The sequence below is a fragment of the Capra hircus genome, chromosome 11 (assembly GCF_001704415.2).
Source record: "Capra hircus breed San Clemente chromosome 11, ASM170441v1, whole genome shotgun sequence".
Lineage (NCBI taxonomy): Eukaryota > Metazoa > Chordata > Mammalia > Artiodactyla > Bovidae > Capra > Capra hircus.
Genome location: NC_030818.1, coordinates 36180470 through 36201248, shown reverse-complemented (window position 1 = coordinate 36201248; position 20779 = coordinate 36180470). Strand labels below are relative to the sequence as shown.

The window sequence follows — 20779 nt, the reverse complement described above, 5'->3', positions numbered from 1 at the left end:
CTATCTTCAGTTTTCCTCCTTACCCCATTTTAGGAGGAGAGTTTAGCTATGTGCCACCATCTTTATTTTGGAACAGAGAGAGAGAATGTGAAAGTGTACACATGGTAAAATGTAAAAATTGAAGGCATCTGGTTGAAGAATACATGGGAATTATTTGAGCTTTGTAATTAATTCAAGCCTAATTGAATTAATCAAACCTAACAAAATTAATTTTTAAAATTTTGGTAAAAGGAATGAAGTATGGATCAAGCTTGATTTTTTTTTTTCTCCCTCAGATAACTATCCCAGCACCATTTAGTAGATGATAAGCCCATTTTTCCTCTTCTGATTTGAAATGCTTCATATGTATGTGGTTTTTTGCTTGAGTGAATTTTCATAGAATCTTGTTATGAAGATAAAGTCACACTAGCACTATGGATTGGTTGTCGAGAATAATTATTGCACAGATAGTTTGAAGTTCATCAAATGTAATTGTCTTTTCCTTAGGTGGATATCCTAAACCCACCCAGATTGTTGCTGGTGATAGGCCTGATAACCACTGGTTGCATTATGATAGCAAAAGCATACCAAGAACTAAAAAAGAATGGGAGTCAATTTGCTTTGTGGAAAAAACTCATTGGGGATACTACACCTGGCCACAGTAAGTTGCAGCTTGCCACGCGCCTTATTACTGAACAGCTTATCTTCAGTACAGATTGTTTTGTCATCTGGATTTCTGTGGACGTTCTGAGGCAGTTGAAGCATAGGCACTCTGTCACCAAAGATGCACAATCTCTAGCTTTTCCTCTCTTCTTCTTTTCTTTGTTCTTGCCAGTCAGTGCTGTGCCTCATCCTGCCTCTATTCTTGTCTTTCTACTGAAACCCTTAGACTTTCTTAGTCCTACCGTTACACTTCTAAGGCGTTTGTTAATAGTTGCTCTGAATTATATTCCTGCCTATTAAAAAAAAAAATACACCTGTCTAAACCAGCCCCAAGAAATACTTCTTTGTCTTTTATTGACCTAGTAATCTATGTCATTAGGATGCGTGACCCTATAGATTTTTTTTTTGTATTTTATTTTATTTTTTTTTTTAATTTATTTATTTTAACTGGAGGCTAATTACTTTACAATACTGTAGTGGTTTTTGCCATACATTGACATGAATCAGCCATGGGTGTACATCTGTTCCCATCCTGAACCCCACTCCCACCTCCCTCCCCATCCCATCCCTCAGGGTCATCCCAGTGCACCAGCCCTGAGCACCCTGTCTCATGCATCAAATCTGGACTGGCCATCTGTTTCACATATGATAATATACATGTTTCAATGGTGTTCTCTCAAATCATCCCATCCTCGCCCTCTCCCACAGAGTCCAAAAGACTGTTCTTTACATCTGTGTCTCTTGCTGTCTCGCATATAGGGTCATTGTTACCATCTTTCTAAATTCCATATATATGGGTGTTAATGGCTGAGTAATATTCCATTATGTATATGTACCACAACTTTCTTACCCATTCGTCTGCTGGTGTACATCTCATGCTTTTTATCCATGAAGCTCTAATGTTGTTTTCTATCTATGTGTGTTACCAATACAAACTCTTACTGTGTAGGAATATGGTTGTTTATGCTGGTGTGGAAGAGCAACCTAAACTTGGCAGAAGCAGGGAGGATTTGACAGAGGTAAGCATCTAATTTCACCATTTGTGAACACACCTGGTTCACATGTGTCTTGCTTTTGGCTGTTGACTTATTAGAACTTAGTTCATGTTTTTCTCCCCCAAATTTGTGTCCTGCAGTGTAGTACAGTAAGTGCTGGCAAATGTATACTCCCTTTCTGCCCTGCCCCAACCCTCCTCCCTTCTCGTAGGACCAGCTCACAGAAGGCTTATGTCTCTAAGTCACTCTCAAGTTACTGCCTAATTAGCACTCACTTGGGTACTGACTTTTAGTTTTTTATTGCATATAAATGGTGGATAATCAGTAAATAGTTATTTATAGATTTAAGTTGGAACCTCTCAGTCTTCATAGAACTTATTTATTTTGAACTATTTTAAATTTATGTCTTCCTCAGTTATGTTTATGCTATAGCTTCTGTTTTGTAATTCTGAACAAAGTTTACTTTTAACTTATGATAGTTTATAAATATGGAAATAAGTTTGAATAAATTTTAATCCCTGAATGTTCTTTTTTTTTTTCAATTTTATAGGCAGAACAGATTATATTTGATCATTTTTCTGATCCTAAATTTGTCGAACAATTAATTACCTTTCTATCTTTAGAAGACAGAAAAGGAAAAGATAAATTTAATCCTCGACGTTTTTGCCTCTTTAAGGTAACTGTTATTTATATACCCTTTTCATAAAGCTTAGTGATTCTCAGTTTATAGGTTTGTGAGTTCTAAAGTATTTGATCAAAGTTTGAGTTTCATCATCTGTTACCTTTATTTAAAATTACTGTGAAAGTAATGCCTGTCATATTCATCTTGGCTTAAGGTTTAGGACTCAAAAAACCAGGCTTTTAAGTGTTTATCTCTAATATTTGTAATTAGCAGTAGAGATAAAATACCAAAACCCACAAGACTGTATGCATTTCATGTTTGTTTGATTTTTCTTCAGGTGCGTGTGATATTTGTAAGATCAGAAAGATTATTAAGTTTTATTTCATTGATTATATTTTAATGTGATATGGCAAATGACAAGTGCTTTTACCATTTTAACTTACAGACATTGTTAAAGCAGTTAAGTTCTAAGGTGAGAACATGGATTATTTTAAGCACAGTAGTAATATAGTAAACAAATATGAGCATGTTATAATGGAGATGTAGTCATTTGAGTACTGAAGAACTTTTTCTTTATTTGCATAGGGTATATTCAGAAATTTTGATGATGCCTTCCTGCCAGTTCTGAAGCCCCATTTAGAACGTTTGGTTGCAGATTCACATGAGAGCACCCAGCGATGTGTTGCAGAAATTATAGCTGGCTTAATCAGAGGCTCTAAGCATTGGACATTTGAAAAGGTGATGTAATTTGTAGAGCACATTTCTTAAAGTTGCATTGTCCTTTTGTGTAGCAGTTCCCAACACAGTGGGTATTAACACCTGGATCAGTCCCCTCAGCCTCCTCTGCCCCTCTGCCCATGTTCAAGTGCCACTTTGGGGCCAGCAGTCCTCCTGAGGGAGGGAGGCGGCAGGTGTCTGATGGGGGGGGTGGTGGGAACAGCCGTGGGGCGGCCAGCAGTCCTGTGTGCTTATCTCATCTCCATGGGGTCAGCCTGTGGTGCCCGTGCCCTCCAAAATGGACAGCAGATTATGTGTTTATCAGAACATTTTCACTGCTACACCGAGGAGACACACATCTTTTAAAAAAAATGATATTAGCACCTAAAAGAGTAAATGTTTGACTCCATATTGCTTTTCTTCCCTGATAGCTCAGTTTGTAAAGAATCTGCCTGCAATGTGGGAGACCTGGGTTTGATCCCTGGGTTGGGAAGATCCCCTGGAGAAGGGAACGGTTACCCACTCCAGTATTCTGGCCTGGAGAATTCCATGGACTGTATAGTCCAAGTGGTCGCAGAGTCAGACATTGAGCGACTTTCACTTTTGACTCTCTATTGCTTTAGAGTATAGGTCACAAAGTCGTGTTCTGTAGGTGGCATTGAATATCTTTTAAAATTTGAGTTATTTTCCATCCAGGTATGTCATGCAAAAAGAACTTTAGTTTCTCTTGAAAAATAGGAAGCTCCTGGAATCCTGGTCCCATGTTGCTGCACTGTATCAATTGGCTGGGGCTGTGCATGAGCTTCTCCCTTCATGAGGCACTCTCTAGCTTCTCCTTAAATCTTTTCTCTTAGCCTCTGTGCTACTGTACTCATTTGGTCTTGTAGATGGTTTTGAATTTGACAGCCTTGTTCTGAGAGTATCCCTCTTTTGAATTGTAAGATTAAGTTTTACATATCCACCTCAAGGTTAGTTTCTTTCTTAGCAAAATGCACTGGACTGAAAATAACCTGGTAAAATGTTCAGAATGCCTGAAAACATTCATACTTAATTACACATAGGAGGATTATGAACACTTTTTAATATATTAATATTTCATACTTATTTAAATCATGTATTAAAAGAATTGGTTAGTTTGTAACATTGCCTGTTTCCTGACATATCATGAAACAGTTTTATGTAAACATGTTAATATGTAGCTTTGTCATCCTTTATCTATCATTTTTGAGTTACCTCAATTCCAGAATTCAGCTCCTTTCCTTTTTAGTTGTTTAGAATATAGTTTGTTTTTCTTTTCATTCAGCGTCTAATGCTAAACTGGAAATTTTATCCAAACCATCTCTTCCCATTTGTCTTAACATAGGTCCTTTTGACTAAAGTAGGGTCCATGGACCTGTAGCTTGAGCATCACTTGGGAGTTTATTAGAAAAGAAGGATCTCAAGACCCATCCTGATCTAATGAATCAGAATCTGCATTTTGTCAAGGAGATTTGTGCTCTCACTAAACTATGAGAAGCAGTTCAGTGTTTAGACCAATATATTCACTGCCTGTGTAACTGGAACACATTTTTAAATGCTATTTATAATAATCAAAAACTTGGATTATAAAGATGATACTTTCAGGTAATACTGAACTATAATTGAAATGTCATTGGTTCCTGTATTAGGATTCAATCCTGTGACTGTAAGCATGTAAAATACAGAGATGATTGAGGTTTTGTTTTAGCTCAGTATACTATGTTATTCAGACATTTGAATAGATAACTTCTCAATAGTAGGAGAGATTTTGTAAGGAACCATATAAGTTGTCTCCTCTTTTCTGATTTTTTTTTTGCGAGGGGCAGGCGGGGAGGAAATTGCCATATTACCTGGCCATGTTTTCATGTATCATGATACCTTCTTCGATTCTTTGGGTCTTTTAAGAAATGAAGGAAAGATCAGTTTGTGTATTTGTATGTGTGGGTTTGCAGGAACAGATAGTTGAAGGAAAGTGTTCTGAGTATCATTAACTTCTATATTTTATTTGAGTAGGTGGAGAAGCTTTGGGAACTTCTGTGTCCTCTACTTCGAACAGCATTGTCCAACATTACAGTAGAAACTTACAACGACTGGGGAACTTGTATAGCAACATCCTGTGTAGGTTTTCCTCTTCATTTTTGTGTCTCACTAATGATCTGTTCAAACTGTTTCATACTCTATCTCAAAATGTGTAAAATCTCCTATTTCTTGATCCTGAAATTTTGTCCTCTTACATAACTGGAGAGATGGTACTGTTTAGCCTTTTAAACAAGCCTTGAGTGATAACTCTTAAGTGATAATTATACCTTCTCTGCCATGATAATTGCATTTTTAGATTAAATGACAAGCCAAATCATATACCTAGAAGTGTCACTTATATATAGTAAAAGTCAGATGGTACAAGGTTATAGGTACCATTTTTGACACCAGAAACGTGCAGAGCAGTTATACTTTGATTTAAAATAGTCTGATTAGCTGACAGTTTTCTCACTGTTGCTCTTCCTAACGTCAGCTACATTTGGATTTGACTCACCCATAAGTTTTAATTTGATTTTCTTCCTCGAGACTTAGGTTTGGTTATATTTCTAAAGTAAGGATGTCTGATTTATTTGCAGAATTATATGGCCCCTGTTTTAATTGCTACTTTATGTTTTCAACACAGGAAAGCAGAGATCCTCGGAAGCTTCACTGGCTTTTTGAACTGCTCTTGGAATCACCGCTGAGTGGTGAAGGAGGCTCCTTTGTAGATGCATGGTAAATAAGAAGGAAACTGAGGAGGTTAACAAAAGATAACGTCTTTGCTCTTGATGTCAAAGTGGAAGTGAAGCTCTATACCTCCAACAGCTACATATCGTAACCCCGTTCTTCTGGGAGATGACCATAGTCCATTTACATACAACCTATGATGCTAAGTAGAGTTATTTCTCACTTGAGAACAAGTAGGAGAAATGAAGGCAACCTGAGCAGTTCGAACCTAAAGTAGGTCCGGCCTACTCTACTGTTAACATCCTTTCTATCAGGACTGGTTTTTTGTACCATTATGATATTACTAACTTCCTTATTACATGATCTAGTTTTTTATGCTTTCCTATTAGGAAAGAAGATAGTAATCCTTTTAAGGAGAAACATACTTGGGCATAAGGAGCTGTAAAACGAATTACTGAACAATAGAAGGAAATCTAGATAATCCTGTTAATAAGGAAAATCATTTATTGTTAATATTAATTAGTAAGGAAACTTATAATGCTTAGAGATTAACTCAGTATTCTTTTTTTAATTTTTTCAGTGAGTATTCTAAAGTCTATTTCTTTTGTCTGTATAGTAGTGGAGATGAAATGGGATACAGAGAAAATGATGTAGAAAAAAATAATAAAATCTTCCTAAAGATGCTGTTCTAAACTGTCAGCTTGAAAATGAAACAATTTTAGGTAGAATACAGACTCAACATGTAAAGGCAGAGCTTCTCTTGTGTTTGAGTGTTGCGACCCTGAACTTCCACTGCAGGGGCATGGGTTTGATCCCTGGCTGGGAACTAAACTCCCGCATGCCACAGAGTTGGGGGGTGGGAGACAGGGAGAGGTGGAGAGGGGCACTAACCCATCTCTCGTTTGTTTTGATTTTTAGTCGACTCTATGTCCTCCAAGGTGGCCTTGCCCAGCAAGAGTGGAGAGTGCCTGAGTTATTGCATAGACTACTGAAGTATTTGGAGCCCAAACTCACCCAGGTTTACAAAAATGTCAGGGAAAGAATAGGGAGGTGGGTATTATTTTCCCTGTGGTATGGTATACCTCTTGAGTTCTTTTTATTAAATTTTGGTGTCAAATAATACATACTGTTTATGTTACTGTTGAGTTTTGTGATATACTGTTCTTCAGATTTTGTTTTATATTGTGTTGTGGGACCTTATGAGAGGCTCTGAATGGAAGGAAACCACAGTTGGATTCCTGGGTTGGAACGATCCCCTGGAGAAGGGAATGGCAATCCACTTCAGTATTCTTGCCTGGAGAATTCCACGGACAGAGGAGCCTATGGGCTACAGTCCTTGGGGTCCCAAAGAGTCTGACTGGACTGAGCAACTACGCTTGCACTTTCTGAATGTAAAATAGAATGGTATTGTGCTCACAAGCAAGTGGGGAGTGGTTGCCACACTGCAGTTTTTAATACCTCAGAGTTGTAGGCACAGGCACAAGTTGTAGGCACAAGTCCCTCTCCAGGAATTGTCCTGGGCAAATTTACTTTGGTTGGGTCATACTTTTGAACCTTAGTTTTATCCGTAATGTGGGATCTATTCTTACTATATGTATTTTATTTTACAGTGTGCTGACCTATATATTCATGATAGATGTTTCTTTGCCAAATACTGCACCAACAGCATCACCTCGTGTCCCTGAGTTTACTGCTCGAATTCTAGAGAAGTTGAAACCCCTCATGGATGTAGATGAAGAAATTCAGAACCATGTTATGGAAGAAAATGGAATTGGTGAAGAAGATGAACGAACCCAGGGCATTAAACTCTTAAAAACTAGTGAGTGGCTCAAATTAGTAGAAACTCCCTTTAAAAACAGATACTTTAGATTATCCTATTGACTTTTTTCTCTTTTTTTAAATTATGGTAAAATGTACATAATGTAAAATTTACAGTTGAGTGGCATCAAATACTTTACATTATTGTACAGCCATCACTTTCACCCATCTTTGTACTCTTTTCATCTTGCAAAACTGAAGCTCTGTACCCGTTAAAAAATAGCTCCTCATTCTCCCCTCCTTCGGCCTCTGACAACCCTCAGTCTCCTTTCTGTCTCTGTAATATGCCTATTCTAGGGATCTCATGTAGGGAGAATCATAAAATATCTCTCCTTTTATGTCTGGCTTTTTTCACTTTGTGTAACATTTTCAGTGTTTTTCTCTTCATGGACTTTTAGGTTGTTTATGCCTTTTGGCTATTATGAATAGTATTTCTATGGATGTTAATGTAAAGTTACACTTGAGTCTCTGCTTTCAAGTCTTTTGGGTATTGAAAGCAGAATTGCTATACCGTAGGGTAATTCTATGTTTAGTTTTTTGAGGAGCCACCAAGGTATTTTCCACAGTGGCCTCACCATTTTATATTCCAACCAACAGTGTAGAAAGATTTCAACTTTTCCACATTTTGGCCAAGACTTGTTTTCTGTTTTTATGCCAGTAGCTCTCCTAGTAGGTATGAAGAAGGTATCTTGTTTTGATTTGCATTTCCCTCATTTTTCATTTTTGTTTCTTTTCATTTACATTTTTGTTTCTTCTTTGGAGAAATGTCAAGTTTTTTTGCCCAGTTGTGAATTAGATTGTTTTGTTGTTTTTGAGTTGTAGATCTTTACTATGAGTGTAAACAACTAATTTCATTATCTTTTTTGCTATGTTAGGATGTTTGAAGGCTGGTTTTCATTTGTACTTCATGTGGTTGTTTGTAGATAAATAGTTATCAATAGTTAGCTGATTGATTCTTTTGAAAGTGATTTCAGTTCCCTGGATTGGTTGATAACCATTGTTCAGGATCCTGTCACACTGCTGATCAAATCTGTGAAGTAACACAGATGATCTCTTTCTCTACATTGAAGAGCTCTCAGAGTGGTTGTCTGGGTTGCACTATATCATGGAATTATTCTACCTTATGTAGTCTCTAACTCAGTAGCAAAGACTGACTCTTTGTTTTTGTTTCCATAAGTTTTGAAATGGCTGATGGCAAGTGCAGGAAGATCATTCTCTACAGCAGTCGCAGAACAGCTTCAGCTTCTGCCTTTGTTCTTTAAGGTAAGTTTATGTCTGAAATTAAAGCTGCATCACCTTTTGACCTTCAAAAGGAATTATTATCAGATGGTTGATAAGTTTTCAGGCTGTATGATTTGTGTACATCTCTAAAAAAAATCATCACAGGAAAATCATTAGGTGATCAGTTCAGTTGCTCAGTCATTTCCGACTCTTTGAGACCCCATGAACCATAGCACGCCAAGCCTCGCTGTCCATCACCAACTCCCGGAGTCCACCTAAACCCATATCCATTGAGTTGGTGATGCCATCTAACTATCTCATCCTCTGTCGTCCCTTTCTCCTCCTGCCCTCAATCTTTCCCAGCATCAGGGTCTTTTCAAATGAGTCAGCTCTTCATCAGGTGGCCAAAGTATTGGAGCTTCAGCTACAACATCAGTCCTTCCAATAAACACCCAGGACTAATCTCCTTTAGGATGGACTGGTTGAATCTTCTTGCAGTGCAAGGGATCTGAAGAGTCTTTTCCAACACCATAGTTCAAAAGCATCAGTTCTTCGGTGCTCAGCTTTCTTTATAATGAAACTCTCACATCATACATGACCACTGGAAAAACCATAGCCTTGACTAGACAGACCGTTGTTGACAAAGTAGTGTCTCTGCTTTTGAATATGCTATCTAGGTTGGTCATAACTTTCCTTCCAAGGAGTAAGCATCCTTTAATTTCATGGCTGCAGTCACCATCTGCAGTGATTTTGGAGCCCCAAAAAATAAAGTCCAACACTGTTTGCACTATTTCCTCATCTATTTGCCATGAAGTGATGGGACCAGATGCCATGATCTACGTTTTCTCAATGTTGAGCTTTAAGCCAACTTTTTCACTCTCCTCGTTCATGTTCATCAAGAGGCTCTTTAGTTCCTCTTCACTTTCTGCCTTAAGGGTGGTGTCATCTGCGTATCTGAGGTTATTGATATTTCTCCTGGCAATTTTGATTCCAGCTTGTGCTTCCTCCAGCCCAGCATGTCTCATGATGTACTCTGCATATAAATTAAATAGGCAGGGTGACAATATACAGCCTTGATGTACTCCTTTTCCTATTTGGAACCAGTCTGTTGTTCCATGTCCAGTAACTGTTGCTTCCTGACCTGCATACAGGTTTCTCAAGAGGCAAGTCAGATGGTCTGGTATGCCCATCTCTTTCAGAATTTCCCACAGTTTATTGTGATCCACACAGTCAAAGGCTTTGGCATAGTCAGTAAAACAGAAATAGATGTTTTTCTGGAACTCTCTTGATTTTTCCATGATCCAGCAGATATTGGCAATTTGATCTCTGGTTCCTCTGCCTTTTCTAAAACCAGCTTGAACATCTGGAAGTTCATGGTTCATGTATTGCTGAAGCCTGGCTTGGAGAATTTGGGGCATTACTTTACTAGCGTGTGAGATGAGTGCAATTGTGTGGTAGTTTGAGCGTTCTTTGGCATTGCCTTTCTTTGGGATTGGAATGAAAACTGACCTTTTCCAGTCCTGTGGCCACTGCTGAGTTTTCCAAATTTGCTGGCATATTGAGTGCAGCACTTTCACAGCATCATCTTTCAGGATTTGAAACAGCTCAACTGGAATTCCATCACCACTAGCTTTGTTTGTAGTGATGCTTTCTAAGGCCCACTTGACTTCACATTCCAGGATGTCTGGCTCTAGGTGAATGTGAGTAATAACACCATTGTGATTATCTGGGTCATGAAGATCTTTTTTGTATAGTTCTTCTGTGTATTCTTGCCACCTCTTCTTAATATCTTCTGCTTCTGTTAGGTCCATACCATTTCTGTCCTTTATTGAGCCCATCTTTGCATGAAATGTTCCCTTGGTATCTCTAATTTTCTTGAAAAGATCTCTAGTCTTTCCCATTCTGTTATTTTCCTCTATTTCTTTGCAATGATCGCTGAGGGAGGCTTTCTTATCTCTCTTTGCTATTCTTTGGAACTCTGCATTCAAATGGGTATATCTTTCCTTTTCTCCTTTGCTTTTCGCTTCTCTTCTTTTCACAGCTCTTTGTAAGGCCTCCTCAGACAGCCATTTTGCTTCTTTGCATTTCTTTTTCATGGAGATGGTCTTGATTCCTGTCTCCTGTACAATGTCACGAACTTCCGTCCATAGTTCATCAGGCACTCTATCAGATCTAGGCCCTTAAATCTATTTCTCACTTCCATTGTATAATCATAAGGAATTTGATTTAGGTCATACCTGAATAGTCTGGTGGTTTTCCCCACTTTCTTCCATTTAAGTTTGAATTTGGCAATAAGGAGCTCATGATCTGAGCCACAGTCAGCTCCTGGTCTTGTTTTTGCTGACTGTACAGAGCTTCTGCATCTTTGGCTGCAGAGAATATAATCAATCTGATTTCAATGTTGACCATCTGGTGATGTCCATGTGTAGAGTCTTCTTTTGTGTTGTTGGAAGAGGTGTTTGCTATGACCAGTGCGTTGTCTTGGCAGAATTCTATTAGCCTTTGCCCTGCTTCATTTTGTACTCCAAGGCCATATTTGTCTGTTACTCCAGGTGTTTCTTGACTTCTTACTTTTGCATTCCAGTCCCCTCTAATGAAAAGGACGTCTTTATGGGTGTTCTTGAAGATCTTATAGGTCTTCATAGAACCGTTCAACTTCAGCTTCTTCAGCGTTACTGGTCGGGGCTTAGACTTGGATTACCGTGATATTGAATGGTTTGCCTTGGAAATGAACAGAGGTCATTCTGTTGTTTTTGAGGTTGCATCCAAGTACTGCATTTCAGACTCTTTTGTTGACCATGATGGCTCCTCCATTTCTTCTAAGGGATTCCTGCCCTCAGTAGTAGATATAATGGTCATCTGAGTTAAATTCACCCATTCCAGTCCATTCTGGAGAAGGCAATGGCACCCCACTCCAGTACTCTTGCCTGGAAAATCCTATGGACAGAGGAGCCTGGTGGGCTGCAGTCCATGGGGTCGCTAAGAGTCGGACACGACTGAGCGACTTCACTTTCACTTTTCACTTTCATGCATTGGAGAAGGAAATGGCAACCCACTTCAGTGTTCTTGCCTGGAGAATCCCAGGGACGGGGGAGCCTCGTGGGCTGCCGTCTCTGGGGTCGCACAGAGTCGGACATGACTGAAGTGACTTAGCAGCAGCAGTAGCAGTCCATTCTAGTTCTTCAGTTCCTAGAATGTCAATGTTCACCCTTGCCATCTCTTGTTTGACCACTTCCAATTTGCCTTGATTCATGGACCTGACATTCCAGGTTCCTATGCAATATTGTTCTTTACAGCATCGAACCTTGCTTCTATCACCAGTCACATCCACAACTGGGTGTTATTTTTGCTTTGGCTCCATCCCTTCATTCTTTCTGGAGTTTTTTCTCCACTGATCTCCAGTAGCATATTGGGCAGCTACCCACCTGGGGAATTCATCTTTCAGCCACCTGTCTTTTTGCCTTTTCATACTGTTCATGGGATTCTCAAGGCAAGAATACTGAAGTGGTTTGCCATTCCCTTCTCCAGTGGACCACATTCTGTCAGACCTCTCAACCATGACCTGTCTATCTTGGGAGGCCCCACATGGCATGGCTTAGTTTCATTGAGTTAGACAAGACTGTGGTCCATGTGATCAGATTGGCTAGTTTTCTGTGATCGTGTTTTCAGTCTGTCTGCCCTCTGATGCCCTCTCTCAGTGCCTACCGTCTTACTTGGGTTTCTCTTACCTTGGACGTGGGGTATCTCTTCACAGCTGCTCCAGCAAAGCACAGCCACTGCTCCTTACCTTGGATATGGGATTTGATAGTTAATGTGAAAAGTCCAAGGACAGAATATTGTTTCACTGAGAGCCAATTTGCAAGTAATAATAGTTTAGGAAAATACTGCTTGCTTAAAGAAAAAGTTACAGTGGCATATTTTGAATATAACTGTTTCTGACTTTTTAATTCAATGTATAATAAATCCCCAAATCAAAATGTTCAGTATATTGTATTTGGGCTTCCCTGGTGGCTCAGATGGTAAAGAACCTGCCTGCAATGTGGGAGACCCGAGTTCAATCCCTGGGTCAGGAAGATCCCTGGAGAAAGGAATGCAACCCACTCCAGTGCTCTTGCCTGGAGAATTCCATGGACAGAGGAGCTTGGCAGGCTACAGTCCATAGGGGTCACAAAGAGTCAAACATGACTAAAGTGACTTAACATGCATGCATATTGTATTTATTTTATAATGTTGAATGGCACTGTATATTGTTGGTTCTAACAAACACTTGCAGAAAGTAACTTGTCTCTATTGATCATATTGAAGTTTTGTTTGCTGCAAGATACAACCTGAGGTGGTTTTAATCATTTATCCAATCAATGAATGAAGCTGGTAAACTAAGATTAATGTAGTAGTTTCCAGGATTATAGTTGATAGTGATGCTGTGGTTGGTGGTGGTTAAGTATAGTCTTACTGCAGATTGGGAAGGCTTAGTACGAATATCAGCACTACGTGATAGCTGTTGGTCAATCCAGTTGTTGCTGTTTAAGAACCAGGGCCCTTGTCACTATTTATAAGCAAATGGCATGCTAAACTTCTGATCTGCCACAGTGTATTTTGTCTTTAGGAGATTCTAAAAGATAACACTTCTGGTAATTTTCAAACGATTCACTACTAAAATACTTTTTAAAGTACTCTGTAGGGCCTGATACCCAGAATACCTTTGGGATCTTCTCTATATAAAAGTGGACGGTGGCTATTAGTATAGGTACATATACACCTTTGTTGCTTGTGAGTCCTTGGTGTAGATTTGATTTGTCTTTAGGGCAGTGGTGCTTAAAGTTTTTTCCACTGCCTTTCACAGTGGGTCTAGAACATGAGCTTATAGTTTTGTTAGTGGGTAATATGCAATGAATGCTAGACTAGCTGGAGTTCCACCCCCTTTCTTCACTCAGGAAAAAAGTCAGAAAGCAAATAGTGTATGAGAATGAGATTGATAGGATGGTTTGAATCCACTTGAAATTTATAAAAAATGTAAATCATTAGAATGCTGTACTGCATGGTTTGCTAGTAACGGGCCTAACAGTTGTCCTCAGTATACAAATATTGAGGTTGAGAGCCTCTTTTAGGTCTTCGTGGTAAAAGGTGTCCGGGTTATGCAGGTATCCCAGCACAGATGAACAGCGTTATTGTGTAGACAGATGAGATGTACAGAGTAAAGATAGAGAGGACTGTACAGCTGACTAAACTGTAGGAGGAGCACAGAAATAGTGGAGATGAGATCAGTAGTTCTGTTTTGGACATATTTGAGGTATTTATTTGATTCTAAATGAACTGTTGTTTTTCCTGTCCCATGAAAAGCAGTTTTATATCCCCCTTCCCCAAAATAACCCTTGGAAATACACGGTGCAAGTTTCAGTTATTGGTGTATTCTACTTTAAGATTCTCCATTTTGCTTCAGAATGAGAGAAGAGGATTTGTAACCAAGAATAACTAACAGAGCACAGGCTTTGAATAGAGATCTAGTTAAAAATCCTTTCTGTGACAGGTGCTTTTTTTGGTGATCTTAGACAAGCTATTGAGCCTCTAAGGTTATCTTCTTCTGTGTAGTGTGGAATAATAGGAGTATCCCTTATGAGGTGGAAATAAGATAATGCCTGTGACCTAGAGAGCACAGTGTAAAATGTCTGTTACAAGTCTTTAACCAGACTTTAACTTGGAATAATCAAGAGCTCAAATGCTAATGGTCAGGGCAAGAGAGGGGACGTGTTTCCATCTAAAGGAGCAGCACTTTCTACAGGTTAGCACAGTTTAATGGCAGTTGAGTCTGATCTGTGATACACTAAAAATAATAAATTTGTATGATAACAAGGCAGAAGAAAGATTAGGATCATCCTTTTTTTATACCATTGTATTCTTATTTTGTATTTTGGTTGTAAGCATTGTAGTGACCATGCCAACAAAAGTAGTCAATTAGCTCAATTACTCGGAGATACCTGCATAGTTCATAGAATGGAAGTAACAGCTTAAGGACGGAGTAGGAACCACAGTAGCTCTGAAGACCTGGGTAACAGCATCTAATAGTCTCTTCAGGGTGCTGTCACCTTGCATCTTTCTCTTCAAGATTCAGATACTCAGAAGAAACAGTGTGCTAATACATGATCTCTTTCTCTTTAAAAAATATGGTTTGAACCAAGAAATGTACAGAATAAACCTAGGTCATCTTGTCACACCAGAAACCAGGGATGCTGTAGTTGTTAAAGGACTTGGAGCCAGTTTGAGCACTATAAAGAAGAGTAACCACAGTGGGTTACAACCGTCACATTTGTTGAAATTCATTGGTTCTTAATGATACTTTAAAAAATGGTTTCATTTTTCATATCTGGAGGTTAGGGAAATCATTCTGTATAAGAAAGAGGTTTTTGTATAAAACATTCCTCTGTTGTTTAAGTGCTTAGTCATGTCCAATTCTTTTGCAACCCCATGGACTGTAGCTCACCAGGCTCTTCTGACCATGGAATTTCCCAGGCAAGAATCTTGGAGTGGGTAGCTGTTTCCTTCTCCAGGGGCTCCCCCTGATCCAGGGACTGAACGCATGCCTCCTGCATCAGCAGGTGGATTCTTTACCACTAGTCACCAGGGAGGCCCATAAAGCATTCTAGGCAACAACGGAGAAGGAATGAGTGTCACTATTTTGGAAACTTATGTTTTTATAGTAGTTCATTGCAAAAAGAAAACTGGATGTAAGTGAAGGAAATACACAATACTATTAATACTTACATTGTGCCCAGTCAGACTTAAATAAAGTCAGACCTCTAGATCTAATGGCTTCTTTACAGAACAGACTAGAGCCAGTAGATGCCGCAAAGGAGCGTAGTAAGGGAAGGGAGGTCATAATAAGGGAGACTGCAAAAGCAAAGGACTGCCCCATCCCCCTTGTTTTAAAAGAAAGGAATTTTAAAAGCGGGTAGGGGAAATTTATAGATTCTTCTTAAATATTAAGAAACATTCAAAATGCAGTGTTGCATGGCTATTATGTTGAACCAGATTCCCCCAAAGTAATTGTGATAACATGTATGAAATACTTGGAGAAATTTGAGCACTACTGAACATATTTTAGCTGTAATGAGTTTTTATGTACAATGTCATGACATGTTTTTTAAATAAGAAACTTTGTCTTTCAGTGATAGAAATAAAATATTTATGGATGAAATATGTTTGGTAGTTGTTTCAAATAATTGAGGGAGGGGGAAAATAGAGGAGCAAAAAATGAAAGGATTAGCCATGAATTTGTCATTGTTGAAGAATTGGTTGATTCGTGGGAATTCATTAAACTGTTCTTTAGTTTTGTATATGTTTGTTTTTTTCTGTAGAAGTTGTTAAAATGTGATTTCTTTCATGTAAGGATGCCTTTGTACTTAGCGGCTGTTTTTCAATTAATGTCTTTGTTTTGTTTTCTTGTTGTACTCTAGATTGCCCCAGTGGAAAATGACAATAGCTATGATGAACTAAAAAGAGATGCAAAGTTATGTTTATCACTAATGTCTCAGGGGTTGCTTTACCCTCATCAAGTGCCTTTGGTACTTCAGGTGCTAAATCAAGTAAGCGTGTATATCAGAAACTTATATCTTTGGTTAGAATTTTAGTTTACCATTCTAAGAATTTCACAAAGTCACCTGTGATACACGGAATACCTGCTGTTTGCATTCATTGTGAATCTTCTTTTGGCATGAGAGAAGACATATGTCGGCCAAAGAAACAGATTTAGAATCTGTACATGGCTTTGCCACCAACTTCTGTGACTTTGGGCAGGTCACTCAACCCCCATGTTTTCTGTGTATATAAAGAGCTAATTCTTGGAACACTTTGGATACAAAGTGCTTATCGGGGTGGGGATGAGCATTCTCTTTTACCATTTCCCCTTTATTTTATTCACTTCTATTTTCTGATCTATGGTAAAAAGACCTAAGTGAGTGTCTATTTTCTGGCTGCATTTTTATTATTTTTTTTTTTTTTAAATTAAAAAAAATTTTTTTTTTTTTTTTTGCCACACTCTATGGCATGTGGGATCTGTGGGATCTTAGTTCCCCAGCCAGGGATCAAACCTCCACCCCTGGCAGTGGAAGTTCAAAGTCTTAACCACCGCGGAAGTCCCATGGCTGCATTTTTAGTGTACTCTGTGCTCAGCTTTACCCAGTTACATGTGTGTTATATAATATAAAAAATGGACGCTTTCCCTCAGTTTTCAGATTTTTAAGTTTGATTACCACTGAAAGATATTTTTGGTATTTTTTATGCAGTAGACTATAGTAGTTCTCCATTTTGTTTGCTTTAACTACCCTACCTACTACTATCAAAAGTAAAATACAATAATATGCAACCCTTGGAGGAGTTAAGTCATTAATTATAAATAACTCTTCTAAAATTGACTTTTATCCATGGGTTCCTTTCCATTTACTCTCATTCATACATTCAGAATACATAACTTTACCTGGAACAGCTTGTGTGCCCTTTTGTTTAGAAGGAAATATAAGATGAGCTTGCTCTGGCCGTACTTGTAAAAGGGGAGTTACATTGGAAATCTCTATTATTTGTATATAATGCCACTGTCATCTCATGTTCTTGTCATTTCTTCTGATTTCTCATTCACAGACAGCAAGAAGCAGTTCTTGGCATGCTAGATACACAGTACTGACCTACCTCCAGACCATGGTATTTTATAACCTCTTTATTTTCCTAAACAATGAAGATGCAGTTAAAGACATCAGGTGGCTGGTTATAAGTCTTTTGGAGGATGAACAGCTAGAGGTAAAATTTAAGTTATAGCTAACTGAAATTTTAATAAATTTAAAGAAAGCATTTTGGCGCCTCTAAAAGAGTATTTACATACTAATATGTAAAGTAACTTTAATTTTAACATAGCCCTGTCTAATTAGTTTTGATACCCCATATGTAAACAAACACTGGACACATTCTTGTTCTGGCTTCTCTTTGCAGTTGGGCAGATGACATTGATGAACCAAAGTCTTCTTATCTATGAAATTGCAAATGATAACACTCTGCTTATTTTACTAATTTTTAAAGGGCTAATAGGAATGTATATGAGAGCAGTTTCAAGAGAATGAAAATCTACACATAGGTGCTGTTATTCAGTAGATTTAAGAAAAGATTGTTATCCCTGTTTATTTTCCTTGGTAGAGAAATTGAAGTCAGCTTTTGCTAAGGAAGCATTAATATTTGTACAAAAAGACCATGTTAGTTCACATGAGCCTAATGCAAGAAAAGCATGATGTGATAATTATGGAATAAGACGTAACTTTCTAAATTGGCTTTAGGTTAAGAAAAAGTAATTGAAAATTTTGCGAAATTTTTGTTTATTTTATTTTGTGGACGTTATGGGTTTTCCATGCAGTGGAGCACTCCCAGTGATTATATATACTTTATTTGAGAGCACTGAAAACACATTTGTATCTACAGGAAACTGGGACTGGAAACCTGTTTTGCATTCCAGCTTGCTTGTGTCCTTCGGAGCAGATGTGTCTAGTTACCGAGTACTCACACTGTAGCCGTAACTCTGACAAGCTCCAGTTAAAACATTTGCAGCTCTCTGTAAATTGTTTTAGAGGGTTTTTTTTTCTTTTTTTCATTGAAGAATAGACATAAAAAGGTGGACATCGCCAAGGACAGTGTTTCCTACCTTTAGATATTATAGCAAAATGGACTGTTTTCTGGATCTTGTTTTAGAACACTTTTACACATTATTTTTGTATTTTACTCCATGCAGTAGGCTTAAACTTAGCTGTTACTATATGCAACCAAGTATGAAGTAATAAAAAATTTTATAATGTATTGCATATAATCTTATAAATGAAAATAGCAAAGAATATGTTAAGTACCCCCAAACTGTCACACTGAAAAATTGAAGAAAAAATATTTTGAAGGAATAAGTGGCAAACCATTTTTTCAAATTATTACTGCCTTTCCTTATGACTGTTTAGGAGAAACTGGTGTGATGTGTATAACTTTTTACAGCTATTTTTTGTCTTAAAACAGCCTATGAAGTTTGTAAGAATTAAAAAGGATATAAATCTCTACCGTGTATGCCAATTATAGAAATTATCCTGTGTCTTTATTACCAATGAAAATAACAACGGCAGTTGTTTTAAGGGATGTAGAGTCTAGGAAAGTTTTATTTTAATGTCATGCTCTGGCACTGCTTTTACAGTTAAACTCCAGATAAGAAAAACTCAGTCAGTGGGAAAAGAATGTACAGAGAATTAATTTTTTATAGCATGGGTAAGCGTTTACTTTCTGTAAGCCTAGTGTTAGTGACTCATCTGTTTTGAGGCCAGGACCCTTTAAGAGCCTGATGGATTCTCCATTAAGAAACTGCAAAAGAGCATTTACACAGTTTGAATACAAGTATCAGGGAAAGTCCCCACCCCAGTTCCCACACCACCCTCTCCACCTCCCCAGGCTTAGGATCTCAAATCTAATGGAAGTGATTATCTCTACAGGTTAGAGAAATGGCTGCTACCACCTTAAGTGGTCTGTTACAGTGTAACTTCCTTACCATGGACAGTCCTATGCAGATTCATTTTGAGCAACTTTGCAAAACAAAACTACCGAAGAAAAGGAAGCGTGACCCTGGTTTTGTAGGAGATACGATTCCTTCTGCAGGTAACAATACTGGTAGAAAACACCTTTTGGGAATTAACCAGGCTCGCTCAACAAATATTTATTGGATGCTTGTGTGTATGTAGGTCTATGCTAGGTACCAGGAATAGCTGCTTTTGAGAAGCTTTGCATATATAGAAGGCAAGACCTGGGATATAAAAGCTAAAATTGAGAAAGGGACCAAGGAATGTGTACACAGCTGCATATGGCTATTAGAGTAAATCAAGTCTGTACCCACTCACCTGAATTTGCTTTATAAAGAGAGGTACCAGAATTAGTTATTTTTGAGGCTCTACAATATTTGTTTTTAGAATTTACAACTTATGTGTGGTGCTAGTGATAAAGAACCCATCTGCCAGTGAAGGAGACATAAGAGACATGGGTTCAGTTCCTGGGTCAGGAAGATCCCTGGAAGAGGGCATGGCAGCCCACTCCATTATTCTTGTCTGAAGAGTCCCATGGACAGAGGAGCCTGGTGGGCTACTGTCCATAAGGTCTCAAAGAATTGGACACGACGGAAGCAACTTAGCACACACACACACTGAGAGAAGAAGCTGAGTAGACAGAACAATTCCTGCTTTCATTTGGAGAGGGGAATATCATCACTTCACTAGGCATTTTGGTGAGAGGGCGAGAAGACTCATTCTATAGGAGCTTGCACTCTAATTGAGCATCAAGGCAAACAAGACAATGAGATCTGATTGACTGTGTCATGTTTAAAGAGAAATTTAAATGTCATAGCCAAAAAGCATCTGATCTATGTTATTGAAATATAGTTAATTTAGAATGTTGTGTTAATTTCTTCTAATACAGCAAAGTAACTCAGTTCAGTTCAGTTGCTCAGTCGTGTCCGACTCTGTGACCCCATGGACTGCAGCACACCAGGCCTCCCTGTCCATCACCAACTCCCGGAGTTTACCCAAACTCTTGTCTATTGAGTAGGTGATGCCATCTCACCATCTCATCCTCTTTTGTTCCCTTTTCCTCCTGCCTTCAATCTTTTCTAGCATCAGGGTCTTTTCAAATGAATCAGCTCTTTGCATGTGGTGGCCAGAGTATTGGAGTTTCTGCTTCAACATCAGTCTTTCCAGTGAACACTTAGGACTACTTTCCTTTCGGATGGACTGGTTGGATCTCCTTGCAGTCCAAGAGACTCTCAAGAGTCTTCTCCAATACCACAGTTCAAAAGCATCAGTTCTTTGGGGCTCAGCTTTCTTTATAGTCCAGCTCTCATATCCATACATGACTACTGGAGAAACCATAGCATTGACTAGACAGACTTTTGTTGGCAAAGTAACATCTCTGCTTTTTAATGTGCTGTCTAGGTTGGTCATAACTTTTCTTCCAAGGAATAAGCATCTTTTAATCTCATGGCTGCAGTCAC

The 20779-nt window shown here is 38.4% G+C and overlaps 1 protein-coding gene across 1 annotated transcript in view; it reads left to right on the top strand.

Moving 5' to 3' along the window:
- Nucleotides 1–20779, top strand: part of PSME4 (proteasome activator subunit 4) — a 96408-nt gene that overhangs the window by 71141 nt on the left and 4488 nt on the right. Inside the window, exons 33-44 of the mRNA XM_005686603.3 lie at nucleotides 487–640; nucleotides 1592–1661; nucleotides 2188–2313; nucleotides 2845–2997; nucleotides 5008–5112; nucleotides 5657–5748; nucleotides 6619–6750; nucleotides 7311–7519; nucleotides 8696–8781; nucleotides 16191–16319; nucleotides 17371–17526; nucleotides 19236–19398. Coding sequence (XP_005686660.2) covers nucleotides 487–640; nucleotides 1592–1661; nucleotides 2188–2313; nucleotides 2845–2997; nucleotides 5008–5112; nucleotides 5657–5748; nucleotides 6619–6750; nucleotides 7311–7519; nucleotides 8696–8781; nucleotides 16191–16319; nucleotides 17371–17526; nucleotides 19236–19398 — 1575 coding nt within the window. The remainder of the gene's footprint in view (nucleotides 1–486; nucleotides 641–1591; nucleotides 1662–2187; nucleotides 2314–2844; nucleotides 2998–5007; nucleotides 5113–5656; nucleotides 5749–6618; nucleotides 6751–7310; nucleotides 7520–8695; nucleotides 8782–16190; nucleotides 16320–17370; nucleotides 17527–19235; nucleotides 19399–20779) is intronic.